The sequence below is a fragment of the Erythrolamprus reginae genome, chromosome 2 (assembly GCF_031021105.1).
Source record: "Erythrolamprus reginae isolate rEryReg1 chromosome 2, rEryReg1.hap1, whole genome shotgun sequence".
NCBI lineage: Eukaryota > Metazoa > Chordata > Lepidosauria > Squamata > Dipsadidae > Erythrolamprus > Erythrolamprus reginae.
The window spans coordinates 256,935,251-256,956,101 of NC_091951.1; the positions used below are offsets into that span (position 1 = coordinate 256,935,251).

Here is a 20,851-nt window from a genome sequence, read left to right on the forward strand (position 1 = left end):
TCCAAGGATCTACTACTCTTTCACTGAAATAATATTTTCTCATGTTGCTTTTGATCTTTCCCCCAACTAACTTCAGATTGTGTCCCCTTGTTCTTGTGTTCACTTTCCTATTAAAAACACTTCCCTCCTGAACCTTATTTAACCCTTTAACATATTTAAATGTTTTGATCATGTCCCCCCTTTTCCTTCTGTCCTCCAGACTATACAGATTGAGTTCATGAAGTCTTTCCTGATATGTTTTATGCTAAAGACCTTCCACCATTCTTGTAGCCCGTCTTTGGACCCGTTCAATTTTGTCAATATCTTTTTGTAGGTGAGGTCTCCAGAAGTGAACATAGTATTTCAAATGTGGTCTCACCAGCGCTCTATATCTAAAATGGGCCTTGAATATTTGATGAGATAATGCTAAAAGTTTTTGCCTTCACAGTACCATTGAGCTTCCTGTTTTATTGCTGAGAGTTATTATTTGTTTTAGTATATTACTCCAGAACAGATGAAACTCTTGAAACTTAAGGCTTGCTACAAGTAGAGATGAGGAGGAGCAAGAAAACAAGGTGAAAGAGATCCAGTGAATATGTACAATTATCACCATTAATTTATCCTTCCTACAAAAGCATAAGATGATGAGGAACTTACTAGAAGGATGGCTCCATCTTTTTTAATCAATTTAATGTCTTCCTTTGTAGGTGGTGGTTTGCCAGTAATGGTGCAGGTCGACTTGAACTCTGAGCCAGCATTGACTTCAATTTCATTAAGTGAGGTCTCTATCTTGGGGGATTCATCCGCTGTACCTGCATATGTAACAAATGATATTTGTTTATCATTTAATTAACCCAGATTAAATCAACGAACATTTTAATTAGTCAGCAACTCCACTACATATACATCTTCAACCAGACTTGAACACAACATCTTGAACTCTGACTAGACCAACATCTTAACCACCACGTCACATCCTCTCAGGGAAATGCACTGCAAGTGCTCAAAGGGAGCCAGATTTGTGATCAGTATAGAGTGGTACCTCTACTTACGAACTTAATTCATTTCGTGACCAGGTTCTTAAGTAGAAAAGTTTGTAATAAGAAGCAATTTTTCCCATAGGAATCAATGTAAAAACAAATAATGTGTGCGACTGGGGAAACCACAGGGAGGGTGGAGGCCCTGTTTCCTCCTAGGAGATTCCTAGAGAGGCCCCATGGAGGCTTCTCCCTGCCTTTTCCGGCCCTGTTTCCTAGAGAGGCCCCACAGAGGCTTCTCTCTGCCTTTTCCGGTTACTGTTTTGGAGGCTTAGGTTTGTAAGTGGAAAATGGTTCTTGAGAAGAGGCAAAAAATCTTGAACACCCAGTTCTTATCTAGAAAAGTTCATAAGTAGAGGCGTTCTTAAGTAGAAGTACCACTGTACTTTAAATTCTGGGAAGGAAGTCAAGTGATATGTTCCTTTTAGATAACTAAAAATACCAAAAGCAAATGGAAGAAATAATTATGGGATTCACATCACTGTTGTAATATATGAAACAGACAATGGATGATGTGCACAGGTTTAATCATTTCTCTTCCCTTTCTCTTTTTAATTTAACTAATGAGCAGACTCGGTGAGATGGAAGCTGTAAAATTATTGAATTGCTGCCATCAATATCTTTAAAAAATGTATAATAGGAAAAGTATCATTACTTCCAATCAGAGTCAGATTGGCTTCCTGCCAATCTAATCCCAATCCTAAACGTTAAATTTATCCTGGTTCTTAAATTGGGGGTATCAGTGTTTCCTTATCTGTCATAGAGCTTTCGCAAGATATAATGAAACAATAATACCTCTGATTTAAGAACCAAGATAAATTTAATTGATTGTCAAACCTCATGTCCTGCATTCATGTACTGTCTGCGCATACCCATGAACATTGGTGTATGTCATAAATTGCAACAGTTGTTGGCTTAAAATTGGTTTAATCTCTCTGGCCTGAACTTGAAGAACGATACATAAACGGATTTAGGCTCTTATGTTTTCTTTTGTTGCAGGAAACTATGACAGTGTATAGATTAGATTAGATTTATTGGATTTATATGCCGCCCCTCTCCAATCTAAATTACAGTTTTAGGTTAAAAAATCCAAAAGAAACCCCAATATATAAATATATATAGCCAACTTTATCTGAATTTGAAGAAGTTTAGCAGGCTTGGATTGGAACAGTTCTTGGTTGGTGAATTCAGGAGTTCTTGGTTAGTGAATTCAGGAAATCCCTGACTAGATTGTAAAGTTGCAAAAACATTGTGAAAAAAGCACCAGGCTAGAAGCCTAGGAGACAGTGTCTTTAATCCTTTTCTTAGGCATAATAGCCTGCTGATGACTTTGGCCCAGTGAGTCACTCTTTATTTCCCCAACTCAACCTCACAAGATTATTGTTGTGAGGGAAAATATGAGGTGGAAGGAGTAATAAGTATGTTTTGCTTCAGTGTTTATATATAAAAATAAAGGTGGGATTAAAAAAAACCCTTAAAACACACAGTTTGGCTGTGTGAATCAATGGCAAGCGTGCGCACGCAGCTCCACTTGTGGGAGTGGTTTGCATGTGTGCCTGCCACAGATGTTTGCATGTGTGCACACTCTCTCAACTACTGCTCGTGCCAAGCGAGGATGCATGTTCATCCAGTTCGCTGGCTGTTTTCATGGCCTAGTTGCAAACTTCTCAAGGCCTATTATTGGGCTGTGGGCCTGCGGTCCATAGGTTGGGGACGCCTGTTTTAAAATAGGGGTGTTCAACCTTTTGGGTTGCTTGGGCCTCCTTTTGTGAAGAGGAGTTGTCTTGGCCACATATAAAATACATAATGTAATTCATGTATATAAACCACCTAATTTAAAATATTTATAATCTCCAAGGCTGCATTTTTAGCTGCCCAGGATTGTGTGCAGCCTTCAAGACACAAACTGAACATGCCTGCTCTAAAAAAAAACCCCACCATGGACAGGTGTAAACAGGTTTGTGTATCAAGAATAGTCAAGGGACTGGTGTCAATATTATTTTAAATTTTTCTTGAATATTTTGCTCCAATATTTTAAGGAAAGTATATATATATATACATATCCCAATGGGTATGGCTAGCTAATGAGGCCAAAATAAGGCTGAAATAGATCTATCCTAGTCTCCCTTAATTTTCAAATTCAGCAAAAAAGAAAAACAACAACATGTGACATATATATATGTGTGTGTGTGTGTGTGTAGATTGTTCTGAGTTCGGGTTTTGCCCCATGTAATATTTTGAGTGTCTATGCGACGTTTCGGTGAAATCACATTCACCATCATCAGGCTGAAGTTGTAAGCTTTGTGCTGCTGTAAATATAGTTTGTTTGCAACTGCCATTTGTTCCTTATAAATAGTGGTGGGGGTGGAGATTTGGTTTTAATGTAGCAAATAGATTGGGTGGCTATGTTTTAATGATTTGATTGGTTGGTGGAATCACATTTAGTTGAAGGATTGACATGGTGATGATTATGATATGTTTTTTTGTTTAAGGCTGGTTTCCAAATCTCTGGTAGGCGGGACATGTCATCTCGTTTGTTCATGCTGAGGGGGTGTTTTTCTATCTCTATGGCCTCCATGATTATTCTTTTATATACGTGTTCTGTTTTGGAAAGTAATTTAGTTTTTTCAAAGTCAATTTCATGCCCTGTTTTTTTAATGTGTTGGACAAGGGAGGAAGTTTTTTCTTCTTTTTTGACTGCATTCTTATGTTCTGCAATGCGTGCGTTTATTCTTCGATTAGTTTGTGCAATGTATGTGGCTGCACATGTTTTGCAAGGGATTTCATAGATTCCTTGGTTTTCGAGTTGGATTTTATCTTTTGGGTTTCTTAGGATGTTTGATATTTTTTGGTTAGTGACAAATGAAGTTTTTATATTATGTTTGTGGAGAATTTTACACACACACACACACACACACACACACATACACACACACACACACACACACACACACACATATATATATATATATATATATATATATATATATATATATATTTTCGTAGATAAATATATATATATATACAGTGGTACCTCGAGATACGAGTTTAATTCGTTCCGGACCTGGGCTCTTAAGTCGAGCAGCTCTTATCTCGAACGACTTTTCCCCATAGGAATTAATGTAAATAATTTTAATTGGTTCCAGCCCTCAAAAAACTCACAAAGTTAGTCTAAATTATGCAGAAAGACATGTTTTTAATGAAGAAATGTACATGTACATATAAATGAATAATGAAGTTTCTTTCACTTAACTTGTAAACTTTCTTAAACTTTTAAATTTACATATGTTCAACTTCTCTGCCACCCAATCCTGTAGGACAGAGGTCCCCAACCCTTTTTGCACCAGGGACCGGCTTTAAGCGATCAAGAGAGGAATGGGTGAATGAATGGACGGAGGGTGGGAAGGAAGGAAGGAAAGAGGGAAGGGACAGGAACAGAGGAAGGAAGCAAGGAAACTTATGAAAGGGGAGAGTAAGAGAGGAATGAGTGAAGGGAGGGAGGGAGGGAAGAAGGTGGGAAGGAGAAAGAAAAGAAGAAATAGAGGAAGGGAAGGTAAAAGAGAGAAGGAAAAAGAGCAAGAAAGAAAGAAAGAAAGAAAGAAAGAAAGAAAGAAAGAAAGAAAGAAAGAAAGAAAGAAAGAAAGGGGGAAGGGACAGGAACAGAGGAAGGAAGCAAGGAAACTTATGAAAGGGGAGAGTAAGAGAGGAATGAGTGAAAGGAGGGAGGGAGGGAAGAAGGTGGGAAGGAGAAAGAAAAGAAGAAATAGAGGAAGGGAAGGTAAAAGAGAGAAAGAAAAAGAGCAAGAAAGAAAGCTGCAAGCACCCCCCCGAGCCCCCCAGGCCGTCTGCAACCTTTTAAAACACGCACGCCGCTTCGCAGCTGTCTCCTGGAGCCGAACGCGGAAGTTAGCGTTTGGCTTCAGGAGACAGCTCCTTGGCGCTTGTATCTCGAATTTGGGCTTGTAAGTAGAACAAAAATATCTCTCCCCTCCCAGCTCTTATCTCGAGTTGCTCTTAAGTAGAGCAGCTCTTATGTCGGGGTTCCACTGTATATATATTGAATGTGTCAAGGCAATTGTCATGAGTATGAATTGTAAAACAATACACAGTACCATGTTCAGCAATGCTAATAATGTCCTGCTTCCTGGGATGTGTATGTTGGTGGGGAAAGTGTATTTTCTCTTTCGGAGAAAATGAGGATATAAGAACTGTTTTTGAGAGGAGGAATTGCTGGAAGGAAGAACTAAATACCTTTTTTGTGTTGCTGTTTTACAAATAGCATGCTTGCTTTATTATTATTTTTAAAGCCCTGGAACTGCTGAATGATTGTTCATAAATCCTCCATAAATTCTTTCATGCAGTTTTTTTTCATGTTTTGTTTTGTTTTCGAATGCAAGCGATGGCTGGATTCCCTTGGCAAAGTGGGTACCAACCAATTCCCTTGGCAAAGTGGGTACCAACCAACCAAAATGACGTGAAACATGCAAACTTGTGTGGTATTACAAGGTTACCTTTGCTTTACCTTCTTTTTCACATTGCAGACCATGCCACCCAAACTGGCAGATGCAGCCCTTAAAGCTGTCACATATTCCTCGATTGCTGCAGTGGTTACACTTCAATTTACAGTCTGGTCCATAAAAGTCAGACTCACAACCTGCCAAAATGAACAGTACCAGTGAGCTGTTAGGTTGCACATGTAGCAAACTTGCCTGAATGTTATTATTCAACAGATCACTATGCTTTTAGACTGGGTGTCAAACTCAAGACTTAGGGGATGGATCCAGCTGACGGGGTGCTTAGATCTGATCCACAGGGCCATCCTGGAAACAGAGAGGGACTGGCCCATGGTGTCTTTGCCAGTAAAAACGGAGCTCAGAGGGCCATATGCATTCCTCCCGAGCTCCGTTTTTGCTGATAGAGGGTTGCATGAGGCCATCACAGCTGAAAACTGAGCTCGGAAGCCATTTTTGTCTAGCAGAGCACTCAGGCTACCCCCTGGCACAAGTGATGTTGAGCTGGTCGCACCCACCCTGGCTGTTGTGTTCGTTTAAAGAAATAAAAGAAAATTGCTGATTGTTTAAGACCTGGCTAGCTCTAGGTTGCCGCCAAAAATAAATGGTTGTCAGTAGAAATTCCCACGCGTAAGAAAAGGTATAAATAGGGCAACAGATTAGCCGTTGCCCTTGTTGGGAGTTACTGTTGAGAGGATCAGTTGGTTGTTATGTCTTTTGAAATAAACAAGCTTTGAACAGCAAGAGTCTCTGGTGCAGTGATTTAACAGTGGCGACAAGGAGGTCAAACTCCCGCTAAACAACCATGAGCTCGGTCATGGCTCCACCGCCGCCCTTCTTCAATCTGGACGCAGAATCATGGACATCTTACATGTCCAAATTTCGCATTTTCTTGCAAGCAAGTAACTTACTGATGACGACAGAAAGCGAGTTATATTTTTAAATTATTGCAGACCGACAATTTATAACTTAGCCTCCACTCTGGTCGACCCGGACACTTGACCATACCCTCTTTGGGCTCCCGAGGACAAACCCAACCCCGATGTGGCCCTCAATGAAATCAAGTTTGACAACCCTGTTTTAGACCATGCTATATTTGACTGACATTAGACTCTCTCACATTGGTAGGGAATTACTGAAGTCCAGACCCTAGCAGAGTACACTTAAAGGGTGCATTTCACTCTTGCAATTCATATATTTTTGAGCAAAACTGAACTTTACAGCTTGCTAAATGTTGCACTCTTCCCACATGTAGGTAGCCCTTGTTTAATTACTGTTTCTGTTTACAATGATGATGAAAAAAGTAGCTTTGTGAGCGATTCTCACGTTTTCAATTTTTACAAATCCATATAGCAAAGAAAGCAAAATTGTAAGCACAGTCTTGGTTTCAGTAAGCAACTGCTTCACTTAACGACCAATTTAACAATCCCAGTTGCGGTCATTAAATGAGGATTACCTGTATATCATTTCTTGGTGGATAAATAGTATATGTATTGACTTCCTTAAGCACTTGTGCAAAATTAAGCCAAGATGCTAACTAGATTATATGGTTTTAAAAAGCATAGAAGGAATGAGTTTAATCCAGAGGCTGGATTAAAAATGAGCAAACTATCCCACTGTACTTTTTTTCTTAGAATTAAAATATATTCTTAGCAAAGCTAAGTTATCCCTTGCTCCTTTCACAAACACATATATTATCCCACCAACACAGTTAATTTTCATATTTCATTTTACCTTCATCACACAGGAGTCCTTTCCATCCAGAGGCACATGAACATCCATATGGATCAGGCAAGCAGAACACCAAAGATTTGCATCCTGAGTTTTCTTTACATTTTTCTTGGCATGCCTTCCCAAATGTGTTTTCTTCACAAGCTTTTTGTTTTTTGTTTTGGTAAAAAAAAAAAAAGGACAATATTTAAAGTGAGCTGAAATATTTCTTGGATGCCTGAAAGTTGTGATAGGGGAACTTTATTTTCCAAGTGTAAAAGTAATAGCAGGTATGACAAAACAGAATCCTACAGAACAGAGCTCTTCAAACTGGGCAACTTTAAGACTTGTGGACTTCAACTCCCAGAATTCTCCAGCCAGCTTAGGTGGCTAGAGAATACTGGGAGTTGAAGTCCAGAAGTCTTAAAGTTGCCAGGTTTGAGGATCTCTGCTCCAGAAAGAAAGCATGGTGTTAAATATTCACTCAACAAAGCTATTTTTTTCTGTCTGACACACGGAGAAATGGGTAACTTCTAGTTGGGAGCTCCTTTTTACTTTACCTTGGAAGTTAATAGCTATATAGTAAGTAAAGCACAATCACTAGACATCCCTGCTTAGATCATTTTTATTTATTTATTTATTTATTTTATTTATTTATTTATTTTGTCCAAAACACAATGAGGTTACAGGGGATTTACACATAGTACATCAATCAATGAAAGAATAGAGGAGAAGATGTAGGAATAATATAGTAGAAGAAGAGATAAAGATACAGTGATAGAAGAAATATATATAGGTATATATAGATATACAATGGTACCTCTACTTAAGAATTTAATTCGTTCTGTGACCAGGTTCTTAAGTAGAAAGGTTCTTAAGTAGAAGCAATTTTCCCCATAGGAATCAATGTAAAAGCAAATAATGTGTGCAAACCCATTAGGAAAGAAAGAAAAGCTCGGCATTTGGGTGGGAGGAGGAGGAAGAAGAGGAGGAGGACAGTCGCTGCTGAAGGAAGAAGGTGAGGGGAGGGGAATCAAAAAAATCCAAAATTTTAAGCCTTAAAAAAAAAGAGGGACTCTGAGGCGGCGAGGAGGAGCATGTGCCTCTCATACACCCAGCGTGAGGCTGCCTCCCATACACTGCACCAGAGAGAGAAACCCATGTGGGTGAGAGGGGGGAATCTCCCGCTCATTTAACTGAAAGGCGGATTCTGCTGCTGCTGCTACCTGCTGCCTCTGCCTTCCCTTGCTGAAGGACTCCCATCTCCTCTCACTCACTCGCTTTGTAGCCGGTGCCTTTCCTTCACTGTGGTGACTGAAGCCAAGTTGATCTGGCTGGGGTGAAGCGCCTCCTTTTGCCTTTCCACACCCAGATGCTCCGGGAGGCAACCTCGCGCTGGGTGCATGAGAGGCAGCGTGAGGGAGTCACCACAGTGAAGTGGTTTATTCCCTCTCCAAGCACCCAGAGAAAGGAAAACGCTCCATTCGCTCTGGGCTGCCAAAGACTCCTTAAGTGCTACTGAAAGGCTCCTCTGGCAGCCCAGAAAAGCCCAAGATGGCTGGGATTAAAAGGGGAGTGGCAGGAAACTGGCCAGGCCTTCGTGCCGCTCTCAAATTTCCTGGGAAATTTTTCCAGGCTTGGCTTCTTAAGTAGAAAATGGTTCTTAAGAAGAGGCAAAAAAATCTTGAACACCTGGTTCTTATCTAGAAAAGTTCTTAAGTAGAAGCATTCTTAAGTAGAGGTACCAATGTATAGAGATATAGCGATAGAAAAAAAAGATAGAGAGTTATAGAAGAGACAATAGGACAGGGTACCGGAGGCACGCTTGTGCACTTATGCATACCCCTTATTAAACTTTTATATTTCCAATTGCTGATAAATATGATGATTGATAGATTGATCAATAGATAGATAGATCGATAGATCGATAGATCGATAGATATATAGGTAGATAGATAGATAGATAGATAGATAGATAGATAGATAAATAGATTCAGTATAATCCCTCCTTAAAAGCAATGAAACATTTATAGGATTGAGCAGACTATGAAGGGAGAAGGAATAATTTTTTGCTCTTCACCACCAGTATCTTTATAAATACGTCTTCTTTGATAGCTTCTAAACCATAAAACCTCAAATGTGGTTAATATATTAAATATATTGATCTCCTGTTTTGTAGAAAATTGTTCATCGGTACATGATCTTTTCTCTCTCTCTCTTTTACCTTTCTCACATGTTTTCCCCATAAAGCCTGGTGGGCAAATGCATTCTCCAGTATCTTCATGACAGATGCCATTATTCTTGCAGTCTGGACAAGGAAATGAACACTCAGGTCCCCATTTCTGAGCTTCACATCCTTTACACAAAAACATAAGAAAAGTTGGGAAGCTAAATAGTAAAAAGAATCTCAGAAAGAATAGGGTTGGGTTTGCAAATCTTCACCGGAGTATCTCTTACTGTCAAGGGGAACACAGCATAGGGGAATGCACTAGTGGTGGGATTCAAATTTTTTTACTACTCATTCAGTGTGTGTGGCTTGGTGGGCATGGCTTGGTGGGCATGGCAGGGGAAGGATACTGTAAAATCTCCATTCGCTCCCCAGTCCAGTGGAAGCTTGCTCCAAAAAACCCATTTCCTCCAGATCAGCTGGGACTCAGGAGGCAGAGAATAGATGGAGACAGGGACAGTCAGAAATGGTATTTACCGGTTCTCCAAACTACTCAAAAGTTCCACTACTGGTTCTCAGAACTACTCATAATTTCCACTACTGGTTCTCCAGAATTAGTCAGAACCTACTGAAACCCACCTCTGGAATGAACAGCCTTTCTTATTTATATCATCTTAGAAGAAATCTCTTGAGAAAGAATGTTTTTTCTCTCTCTTTGAAATAATGTTTGCTCTTCCTTTCTCTATTTCCTCTCCTCTTCCTTCCCACCCTCCAGAAGAGACCAGTGTTCCGTCTAATTTTTTTTGGGGGGGGGGGCAGAAAAGTATAGTGTCTGAGCGGCAGTCCCTTTGGGACTGGGCGGCACAGAAATATTAAACAAACAAACAAACAAACAAACAAACAAACAAAAAACCCACCCTGTTTTGCCTCAGAGAATTTCAAAATAAAATACTGTACTGTGTGTCTATAACAGTCAGCTCATAATAGGGCAACTCTATCAATATCAAAATGCCGCTTAAATAGTTGAGCTAGTTTCAAACTAGATTTTGATTTTCTTTCTCTCTTTCTTACTCCCATTCTTTTTCTTTCTCTTTTCCTTCCTCTCTTTTTTCTATCTGTTTCTCTCTCTTCCTCTCTTCCTCTCTCTCTCCCTCTCTTCCTCTCTCTCTCCTTCCCTCTCACTCTTTCCCTCTCGGCTTCTGGGCAGGTTTGAAAAACTCTGAGTTGATGATGATTTTTAAGTGAGCGATTGCTCACTGCTCAGCTTAGAGGGAACTAGGGAAGAGACTACAGGAAAAATACAGGTGAGCAGTGGTTGAACTAAATTCCTTATAGAGGTATTCACTGCAATATGATTGTCAATAAAACTAAAAGAGTGTAGCGACTTGAGTTGGACTCCAAGGAGTCTATCTTGACAGGATTTTTGACAATTGTCTGATAGTCACATGTGAGCCTTGATAATTCATCCCTGGTGATAAAATTATTTTATTGTATTTTTATATTGTTGTAAGCCACCCTGAGTCCTGTGTGATTGGGAGGCATAGAAGTCGAATCCAATAAATAAATGAATAAAGTAAAATGATAAAATACTACAAGATTGTTACAATTACGAAAATGCACCCTAGCTCATAAGACATGCTTGCAACTGAAAGACTAACAACAATCAAGATTAAAGAACAAAAACAGGAAGCCAAATACAGGGGATGACAAATATTTGGAAGAACATAATGTATGCTATCTCAATGAATTCATTTAGCCCGGTCAGTCACTGCTGGGTGTGGTCTTCAAAACACAATTTTCATAACTCAAGATTGCATAATTCTGTAATTTCCTCTTAACTCAAGAAATTTGCTTTGTGTACCAGGTCTAATTTACCCAGAATAATACAACTGTAAGGGTGGCCTGAAATCTGCCCTAATTTACTGCCCTACTTCACTCCTCTTTATTGGGCAATAAAATGAGAGGATTATTAAACCTCTTTTGAGTAACCAATTTTGACCAAAGAGACTAAGACTGAATTTATTGGCTGCAAAGTCCACACATCCAGTTTATGTTGATGTTTAATGATGGGCGAACCGAACTCGCACAATTTGGGTCCGTACCGAATTTTGAGGTGTCCGGTATGCTGAACCCAAACCCGAAATTTTTTGAAACTTCGGGCAAAGTTCGGGGTCGTGTTCGGCGTACGGAGCTTTGACGTCAGCGGCCGGTTGCTAAGGACGCCAAAGTGATCACTTTCTGGATTCCATGGAATCTGGGAATTGATCACCTTGGCGTCCTTAGCAACCTGCCGGTGACGTCAAAGCTCCACCCCCGGAATCTCTTCATGGGAGGGATTCCACAGCTCCTTTAAAGGGAGGTCTTCACGTAAAAATAATCTCTTCATGGGAATCCCTCCCAGGAAGAGATTCTGGCGGTGGAGCTTTGACATCACCAGCAGGTTGCTAAGGATGCCAAGGTGGAATCCAGGAAGTGATCACCTTGGCATCCTTAGCAACCTGCTGGTATACGTGACGTCAAAGTTCCCCCCCTGGAATCTCTTGCTGGGATTCCCCGTTCAGGTTCGGTTCAGGTTCGGCCGAATTTTGCGTAAAGTTCGTCCGAACTTGCAGAACCTGAACACCGTTGGGTTTGCCCATCACTACTGATGTTGGATGAACAACCTACCCTCATCAAAATCTCACTTTTCAGAAGTTCTTCTGCAGCTTCACCTATTAATATTCAGCTTAAGGGAGGTCCATGGTTCCAACTGAGAAGACAGTTCTATGTTTTGAGTATTAATGGTGGAGCTGAAGGGCTGGCTGTTTCTCTACTGAGATGGAGGGTTGCCTTCCAGCTTCCTGACTGTCCTTCTTCTCCACCAGAAGCACAACATTGTGGTAACTTGCTGGGTTCCATATGTGCGGCACAAAATCAAAATAGAATGAGGAAAACATGAGAAGTCAAGCACTGATTAGTTGCCAATTTTTACAGACCCACCAGTTAGTTGGAGGGGGACACTGGTAGGCTTGTGGGTAATACAAGTAGTCCTTGACTTATGATCAGTTGCTTAGCAACCATTTAAAGTTACAACAGTCCATCCCAAAAGGTGCTTACAAACTGTATTCAAAATTCTGATAGCCCATCTCCCGGCCATGCCTGCCAGGTATGCTCAGGAAGCTAGTTGCATTTGGAGCATCCTGAAGTCACATCAAAGCTCCGCCCATGGAATTCCCTATTGGGATTCCCCACCTCCTTTCCAGCCTCCAGATCCACCAAAAATGCCGCCGCTGATCGCAAAAACTGCGCTCCACTGAGCTGCGGTGCCCGGCTGTAACCTTCTGAAACAGCCGGGTGCTTCTCGGCGGCCTCCGGAACCCGAACCCGAACTTCCAGGTTCGGCGTTCGGGAGAACGCCGAGAAGCCCCCCGGCTGTTTCAGAAGGTGACAGCCGGGCGGCGGCGCTTCTCCCAAACCCGAAAAATTCGGATTTGGGTTCGGGAGAACGCTGAGAAGCCCCACGGCTGTTTTAAAAGGTGACAGCCGGGCGGCGGCGCCCAGCGGAGCACCATTTTGCGATTTTTTTCCCCTTTGCATGCATTAATCGCTTTTACATTGTTTCCTATGGGAAACAATGTTTCGTTTTATGAACTTTTCACCTTACGAACCTACTTCCGGAACCAATTAAGTTCATAAGATGAGGTATTACTGTATTTGCTTCTTGTTTCCAGCAAAAAGCAAAGCAAAACAAAAAAGCCACTCATTACAGACAATAGGCTTGCTTAACAACTGCAGAGTCACTGAACAATTGCTGCGCACACACAAAAAATCATAAAATCAGAGCAGTCATGTCATGGACCCACTGAATAACTGGTATGACTTATAGCCATAATTCTGGTCTCTATTAGGATCATAAATTGAGGATTATCTATACTGGGGCTTTTGACAATGGCAAAAATGAGGATGTTGGATATCTTGAAAATACTTCTGAGGGTTTGGTGAATAAAACCAAGTGGGTGGGTAAAAATATCTGACCAGCTGACCAGCTTATGCATACTTTTTAAGTATTTCAGCTTGCTTGTAGAGAACCCCAGAGGCAGATAATATCTCTACCCGTGATTCAGTGTTAAAAGAACGCCCAATGAGTAAAGGCCAAAGGATTCCTGCTTTAGCTTTCTGTTTAAGGATTTGATCAAATCTTACTTCGTACGATCAGTCGAGTGTAGGCTGAAGAGAAATGGCTTCCTCCTATGTATCTGGCTGAATAAACTCCTGCATTATCAAGGTGAACTGAAGACAGGGGTATTGTTAGCAGTTCTGGAACTCGCTTGAGAACAGAATATATAAACGTACCTGCAATGGAGAGAAAAACCCAAAGGAATATAATTGAAGATGTGGATCAACCAATGAGGCTGTCTTCTGAGAACAATGAGAACATGTCTTCAACTGATTTTCCATAGCGCACATTCATCACTTGATATCTAAAGCTTTACTAATATTTTGAATGTATGAAACAATGAGCACAGATAAAATGGAACATTTATGATTTTTCTTATTTCATTTCATATGCAGATAAATGAGCCACTATAATTAATTGTTGCTATTACTCAGATTAAAACATTTCTTTGGTTATGTACAGATTGATTAAAATCTGGAGTACAAAATGAAACCCGTTGCAACTTGGATCTTTTACTTCTAATACATGTGGTTAGATGTTACCCAGTTATTCAGTCTCAGATTTTCAGATTGTCACTTTAATCATTTTAATTTGCTACTATATCATTCTTCCATCATGAAGATTGTACATTGTACAATAAATAATTTGTGTGACTGGACACAAACAAGGAATTTGTCTCCGGTGCATAAGCTCTCAGTGTGCATACAAGCAACAAATGATAATCATAATCATAAAATACAATCACCATAAATAATAGACTCAACACTAATTTGACCCAATTGCTGCTTTTTTGATAGGATGTAGCTGCAATGGGATGTAAAGTCATGTTGGCTTGATTTGAATCAGGGTTCAACATGGAGAGTTGGTGAAGCTTATGAACCTCTTTTCAGAAAATGATTCTAAATGCATAAAATAAAACATATAGATTACAAAACAAAACTATTATTCTCAAACAGTTATCAATGTATTAAAAAAGTATAATATGTAGTAATGTGTGTGCTTCTTTATTAGCCATTAAATAAATAACAATAAAATACCCTTTTAGGGGGTATAATGACTTTAGATAATAAAATATATTGAAGTTAATAGCCATAGATTATTTTCTTACCTATATACATTATGGAACGAAAACCTAAATTTTACTAGAGATGAGTGAACATAGAAGTCGTACTTTCTCCTCATCTGATTTTATAGACTTTCTGAAATCTATCTATGGTCTCCCAAATTCTCCCAGATTAAAACCCCTGTTTTAGATAGATATTTACTAATTACTTAAGACCCACCTTTGTCGCCAGGCATGGAGGAGTTAAGTTATCCTTTCCCCCTAGGCTATTACAAGTTATGCATGGTATGTTTGTGTGTATGTTTGGTTTTTTATAATAAGGGTTTTTTAGTTGTTTTTATTAATTGGATTGTTCATGTTGTTTTACCACTGTTGTTAGCCGCCCCGAGTCTGCGGAGAGGAGCAGCATACAAATCCAATAAATAAGTAAATAATAAATAAATATTTGGCAAAGATGTACCATTAAGTGACTGCCTCTCCTTTCCCACAATAAGTTCACAACTAAGGACTTTGTGAGGTATATACTCTGTGAAGAGGCTCGTGGTCATCATCATAAGGACTTATCACCACATGTATGTGATAATGGTGATGAGTTTTCCCATAGCACAGAACAAACATTGCATGCTTCTAACTGGTCAGATACAAGGTAGTTCTTGATTTAGGATTGTAATGCTCCTTATGTTAGACAGACTTGCTTAACGACTCTCATCCCCTGTTCTCCCTGATGAGGTCATTAAACAAAAGCCCAGGTTGCTAAGCAGAAGACAGGGAGCCTCAGGGGTGAGGGAAGCCTTGGGAGATGTAGTGCAGGTCTAGGCCCAACTGCTCGGGCCTCTGAAGGCTTTCTTCACTTCCCAAGGCATCCTGTGCTCATCTCCATGCTATTTAGGGCTCTGGCAGGACTTATCTTGCTTCTAACCGGGCCACTCAGCCACCCAGAGGAGTCAAAAGCTGGACAACAGGAACCACTGCGTTTTGAAGTTCAGTTTTTCTACAGACGTTTCCTCAAGACAACCACAGATTGTTCTACAACTTGCACTATTCTTTGTGAGCCTGCGGGAGGCTCCAATTTTTAAGAAGGCTCCTCAAACTCCATCCATAAATGGAGCCCACTACAGGCTCTTAACAATAGTACAGGTAGTTACCATAGTTATAACCGTTCATTTGGTGACCATTCAAAGTTAAGATGGCACTGAAAAATGTGACTAGTTATGAGCGTTCTTTTCATAGTTACAAATCTTGTGGTATCCCCATTTTACATGACTAAAATTCAGATGCTTGGCAACTGATTCGTATTTCTGACTGTTGCTGTGTCCTAAGGTCATGTGATCCCCTTTTGCGACTTTTTCACAGGCAAAGTCAATGGAGGAGCCAGATTCACTTAACAACTGTGATACTAATGTATCAACTGCAGTGATTCATTTAACAACCGTGGCAAGAAAGGTAACTCATTTAACAAATGTCTCACTTAACCACAAATGTGGGGCACAATGGTTGTCATAACCTGAGGACTACTGTGCCAGCTTGCACAATAGCATGATTTTCAGGAGGCAACTGGACTTTTTTGTTTTTTCTTTTGAAGATGTTTCGCTTCGCATCCAAGAAGCTTCTTCAGCTCTGACTGAATGGTGGGTGAATGGAAGGATTTCTAGAAAAAACAAGGAAGTCCAGTTGCCTCCTAAAAAGTACCTTTGGGACAATCATGACCTGGATAACTGAGAAACTCCACAGACTTTTAACAATTAGCTCAAAGTTGCCATGAGATGGCCTCTGTAGGAAACCTGAGCCTTGCATGGCATGACATGATATGGCCCTGCATTGTATCACATTGCATAGCATTGCATGGTATCTCATTGCATCACATCGGCTGGGCATCTATGCAAATAATAGAAAAGTAAGTTTGGATGTTGCTGGGCCCTGGAGCTGGCTTAGGAGCAGGTTGGGTAATGCAAGTCCATAGGTGACTTAGACTCCCTTAAGATGCTGAATAGCTGAAATGGGAGCAGGCCAAAGGCCTACATTCATTCATTCATTCATTCATTCATTCATTCTTTCATTCTTTCATTCTTTCATTCTTTCATTCTTTCATTCTTTCATTCTTTCATTCTTTCATTCTTTCATTCTTTCATTCTTTCATTCATTCATTCTTTCATTCATTCATTCATTCATTCATTCATTCAATTCATTCATTCATTCATTCATTCATTCTTTCTTTCTTTCTTTCTTTCATTCATTCATTCATTCTTTCATTCTTTCATTCATTCTTTCATTCTTTCATTCATTCATTCATTCAATTCATTCATTCATTCTTTCATTCTTTTATTCTTTCATTCTTTCATTCTTTCATTCTTTCATTCTTTCATTCTTTCATTCTTTCATTCTTTCATTCTTTCATTCTTTCTTTCATTCATTCATTCATTCTTTCTTTCATTCATTCATTCATTCAATTCATTCATTCATTCATTTTTTCATACATTCATTCATTCTTTCATTCATTCATTCATTCATTCATTCATTCAATTCATTCATTCATTCATTCATTCATTCATTCATTCATTCATCTTCTATGCCACCCAATCCCGAAGGACTCAGGCAGCTTACAACAGCGGTACAAGTACAATAAGAATAAATACAAAACAGTAAAAGAAGACAAACAGTTAACTGAGGTTAAAATATAACAAACTAAAAAAACCCCATAAAAATTATTATAAAAAGAAAATCACTCATATACATAGACACCATTCTTACAGTTGGCCATCAAGCTGTGAATTTATGACCCCCAGGCCTGTCGGCAAAGCCAAGTCTTCGTAGCTTTGCAAAAGGCCAGCAGGGTGGGAGCAGTATGGATATCGGGAAGAAGTTGGTTCCATAGAGCCAGGGTGGCACCAGAGAAGGCTCTGCCCTGTGGTCCCGCCAACCAGCATTGATTAGTCAATGGGACCTGGAGGAGGTCAACTCTGTGAGCTCTTATTGGTCTCTGGGAGGTATGCGGTAGGAGACGGTCCCATAAATAGTCTGGCCCGGAGCCATGTAGGGCTTTATAGATAATAATCAACACCTTGAATTGTGCCCAGAGACTAATACGAAGCCAGCGCAGCTTGCACCCATAACAGCTCTCGCGGCTGCATTCTGGACTATTTGCAGTCTCCAAACACTTGGGGAGATAATGGTGGTGGGGAGGAAATAAAGCATCCCTGTGGTTGGTCATTGTTCTGATCACGGCTACTGAAATCCACAAATCTTCCCCAAGGCTTTGAATAAATTATTTATTTTCTCCTTCAGCAATTCAAAATACACACAGGTTTTATTCTAGTGGCAGACAAGCCGGCATGCAGGGCGGGGGTTTCTTCTAGCAACAGGGAGATTGATGGCTTTATGACCCAAATTAACATTCCATTCCAAACTAACGGGCAAGGCAAAGGCTATAAATCTCTACATCTAAGCAGAAGCTTACCAGCACAACGGAGCACACAGCGGACTTACTTCTGTCTCATTTGCACAGTCTTTCATGATTTATCTAGGCTTTCTTTTCAAGAAGCTAAATAAAACACACCATATTTTATAAGGCAGTTTGTCTGAATTCAGCCTTCTTTTTCTGGTTTCTGCTGGAAATGACATGTCCAATATACAGATCTACTAACTGCAGATTCAAAACCTTTTCCCCTGCACTTCTTCCCTGCGTTTAATCATTCTATGTTTCTATTCCCCTATATTTTGGGTTTAACCACTCATTGTTTGATAATCCATCACTATCTGAAAGGAATTACTTTTCATAGTAACTTCAGCCCCCTGAAGCTGTTCTAAATCACTGTCTCCTTTGCTGCCATTTCTCCTGTCATCGGATAATCTCTCTGAACCAGGATAAATTAAGACACCTGTTTCTTCATCGTCCGAATCGGATATTTGCTGAGGCTGACAAAGATCACTCACAACATCATAAGGGTGAACAACAACAGGAACATTGCAATGGGTGTAACCAGGTCTTAAGTAGATTTGGGGGAGTCTGCCGTAACTTAAAATAGCGACCAGTCTAAGTTGAGGACTACTTGTACAGTATTATCCAGAAAGGAAAGAAAAAAGCACAAATACCATTTTTGTAGATTACTGCATCTTCCTCGTTAAAAACCTTTCTGATGAAGGAAATGTTGACAACTTCACCTTTGTTTGCTGTAATGGTTAAGGCCACTGGTAGGAATGAAGCTAAAATAAAAAAAATTAAACAAAATAGATTATGGATCTGTTCTTTCTTAGAAAAACCTCCGGCATGAAAATTACAATAATGACATAATGTAATAGGGAACTGTGTAGCATAATTTCTGATTATATTACAGATATTATATTTCATGAAAAATAATGTAATAATGTTCTGTTTGAAAATGATACCCAAATGGGACAAATGAACTCTACAAGTCAACCTTGCAGATTTTAGCTATAAATCTTTTTCCCAAATGAAGGTGGATATACCTGTCCCAGGAAAATGTTGCAGGATCCAATCTGGGTCGGTCACTAGGACCAGAGGTTTAATCTTCCAAGCTTCGGACTCATGCTGGAGCCCATTCTCACATAACTTCTCTCTAGAAAAGTATGTGCAAATCTTTTTGATTGCTTTTGTGTTGTTAACTGATATATGTGGGTAAATTAAATAAATGCTTAACATAGATATGCATATATGGACACAAACAGATATGCATTTACAAAGATCTTCCTGGGGTTTCTTCTCTCCTCTCCTCTCCTCTCCTCTTCATTTTTTTGGATCTCTCTCCCACTTTGGAGCCTTATTCCTTTTGTATCACTAATTTAATTTATCAATTGACTCTTTGCTTCACTGCATTGTTAGAAGGCCAAGGAATCCACATTCTTCCATGGGCTCCATTCCAATGTATTTTTAGTCTGTGGCCTATATTTGAATAGTTCATTTGTTTACAAATGGCTTGGATTCCTCATTCAGGAAAGAACAATAACCCAGCTTTGTAGTAGGAGCAGCTTGCTCAACATCTTAAACCAGGAACCAAGTTTTCTGAGGGGTTTCTGGCATTTCATTAGGTTTGGTTTTTCCAATCATAGCCCACTGCTTTGAAGCCTGCAACATTCCATTTTTAAAAATAACTTGACAAATATTTATTGGGATGCTACTTGATGTCAGGATTAATTATTTGCTCATCTTATCTAAACCTCAATCAAGATATCCACCATGAGCACTGGGGGCACTCTGACAAGGAGTTCTGAAGTTATAAACCTCATATGAGGGCCACCCACTTTGAAAAAGGTGATCTATTACAGAATTGTGCACTCGGATACAGAAGGATTGTCCATCACAATCATTTTGAAGGAATTGAGAGGAAACTGAATCAAGAAACTTCAGTGTATCGTGTATTTATCATATCAGAGGACAGTAGTTATAGCACTTAGACTTATATATAGCTTCATAGTGCTTTAAATGGTTTACAGCAGTGGTCCCCAAACTACGGCCCGCGGGCCATATGTGGCCCGCTGAGGCCATTTATCTGGCCCGCGGGTCTTTTCCAAGGCCACACTGGAAAAGCAGTGAGAACGTCCCCCTCAATCTCATCTCACCCGAGATAAAGTAAGGCTTGCCGAAAGCTGAGCTGGACACAACACACACACATTTATTTATTTATTTATTTATTATTTATTATTTAGATTTGTATGCCGCCCCTCTCCACAGACATACACGCACACTTCTCTTTGAGTTGCTGTTTTCTGAATGGGGATTGAATGGGAGTCCGGGGTCGGAGGGTGGAGGCTTGTCGGGTGAGTCCTCCACGGGGAGAGAAGAGGTAGGGTGAAAGAGGGAAGAGAGAGAGAGAGAGAAGTGGAGAGAAAGAAAGAAAAGGGAAAGAGAAAGGAAAAAGAGCGAGGGAAAGAGAAGTGGAGAGGAAGGAAGGACGGAGGGAAGGGAAGGAGGGAGGGAAGGAAGGAAGGGGGAGAAAGAGAGGGAGAGAGAAAGGGAGGGAGGGAGGAAGAGAGATAGCAAGAGAGAGTGAGAAAGAGACAGAAAGAGCAAGAGACAGAAAGAAAGCAAGAGAGAGAGAGCAAGAGATAGAGAAAGCAAGAGAGAGAGAGAGAAAGAGAGTGAGTGAGAGAGAAAGAAAGAAATAAGATTTGTGCAGTGTGTACAGGAATCTGTTCATAGGTTTTTTTATAGTCCGGCCTTCCAACAGTCCAAGGGACAGTGAACTGGCCCCCTGTGCAAAAAGTTTGGGGACC

General features: G+C 40.1%; 1 protein-coding gene across 1 annotated transcript in view; it reads right to left on the bottom strand.

The window, feature by feature from the left end:
• Positions 1–20,851, bottom strand: part of TEK (TEK receptor tyrosine kinase) — a 78,113-nt gene that overhangs the window by 40,008 nt on the left and 17,254 nt on the right. Inside the window, exons 3-8 of the mRNA XM_070742473.1 lie at positions 18,713–18,823; positions 13,587–13,736; positions 9,462–9,593; positions 7,262–7,402; positions 5,539–5,670; positions 637–791 (exon numbers count right to left, since the gene is read on the bottom strand). Coding sequence (XP_070598574.1) covers positions 637–791; positions 5,539–5,670; positions 7,262–7,402; positions 9,462–9,593; positions 13,587–13,736; positions 18,713–18,823 — 821 coding nt within the window. The remainder of the gene's footprint in view (positions 1–636; positions 792–5,538; positions 5,671–7,261; positions 7,403–9,461; positions 9,594–13,586; positions 13,737–18,712; positions 18,824–20,851) is intronic.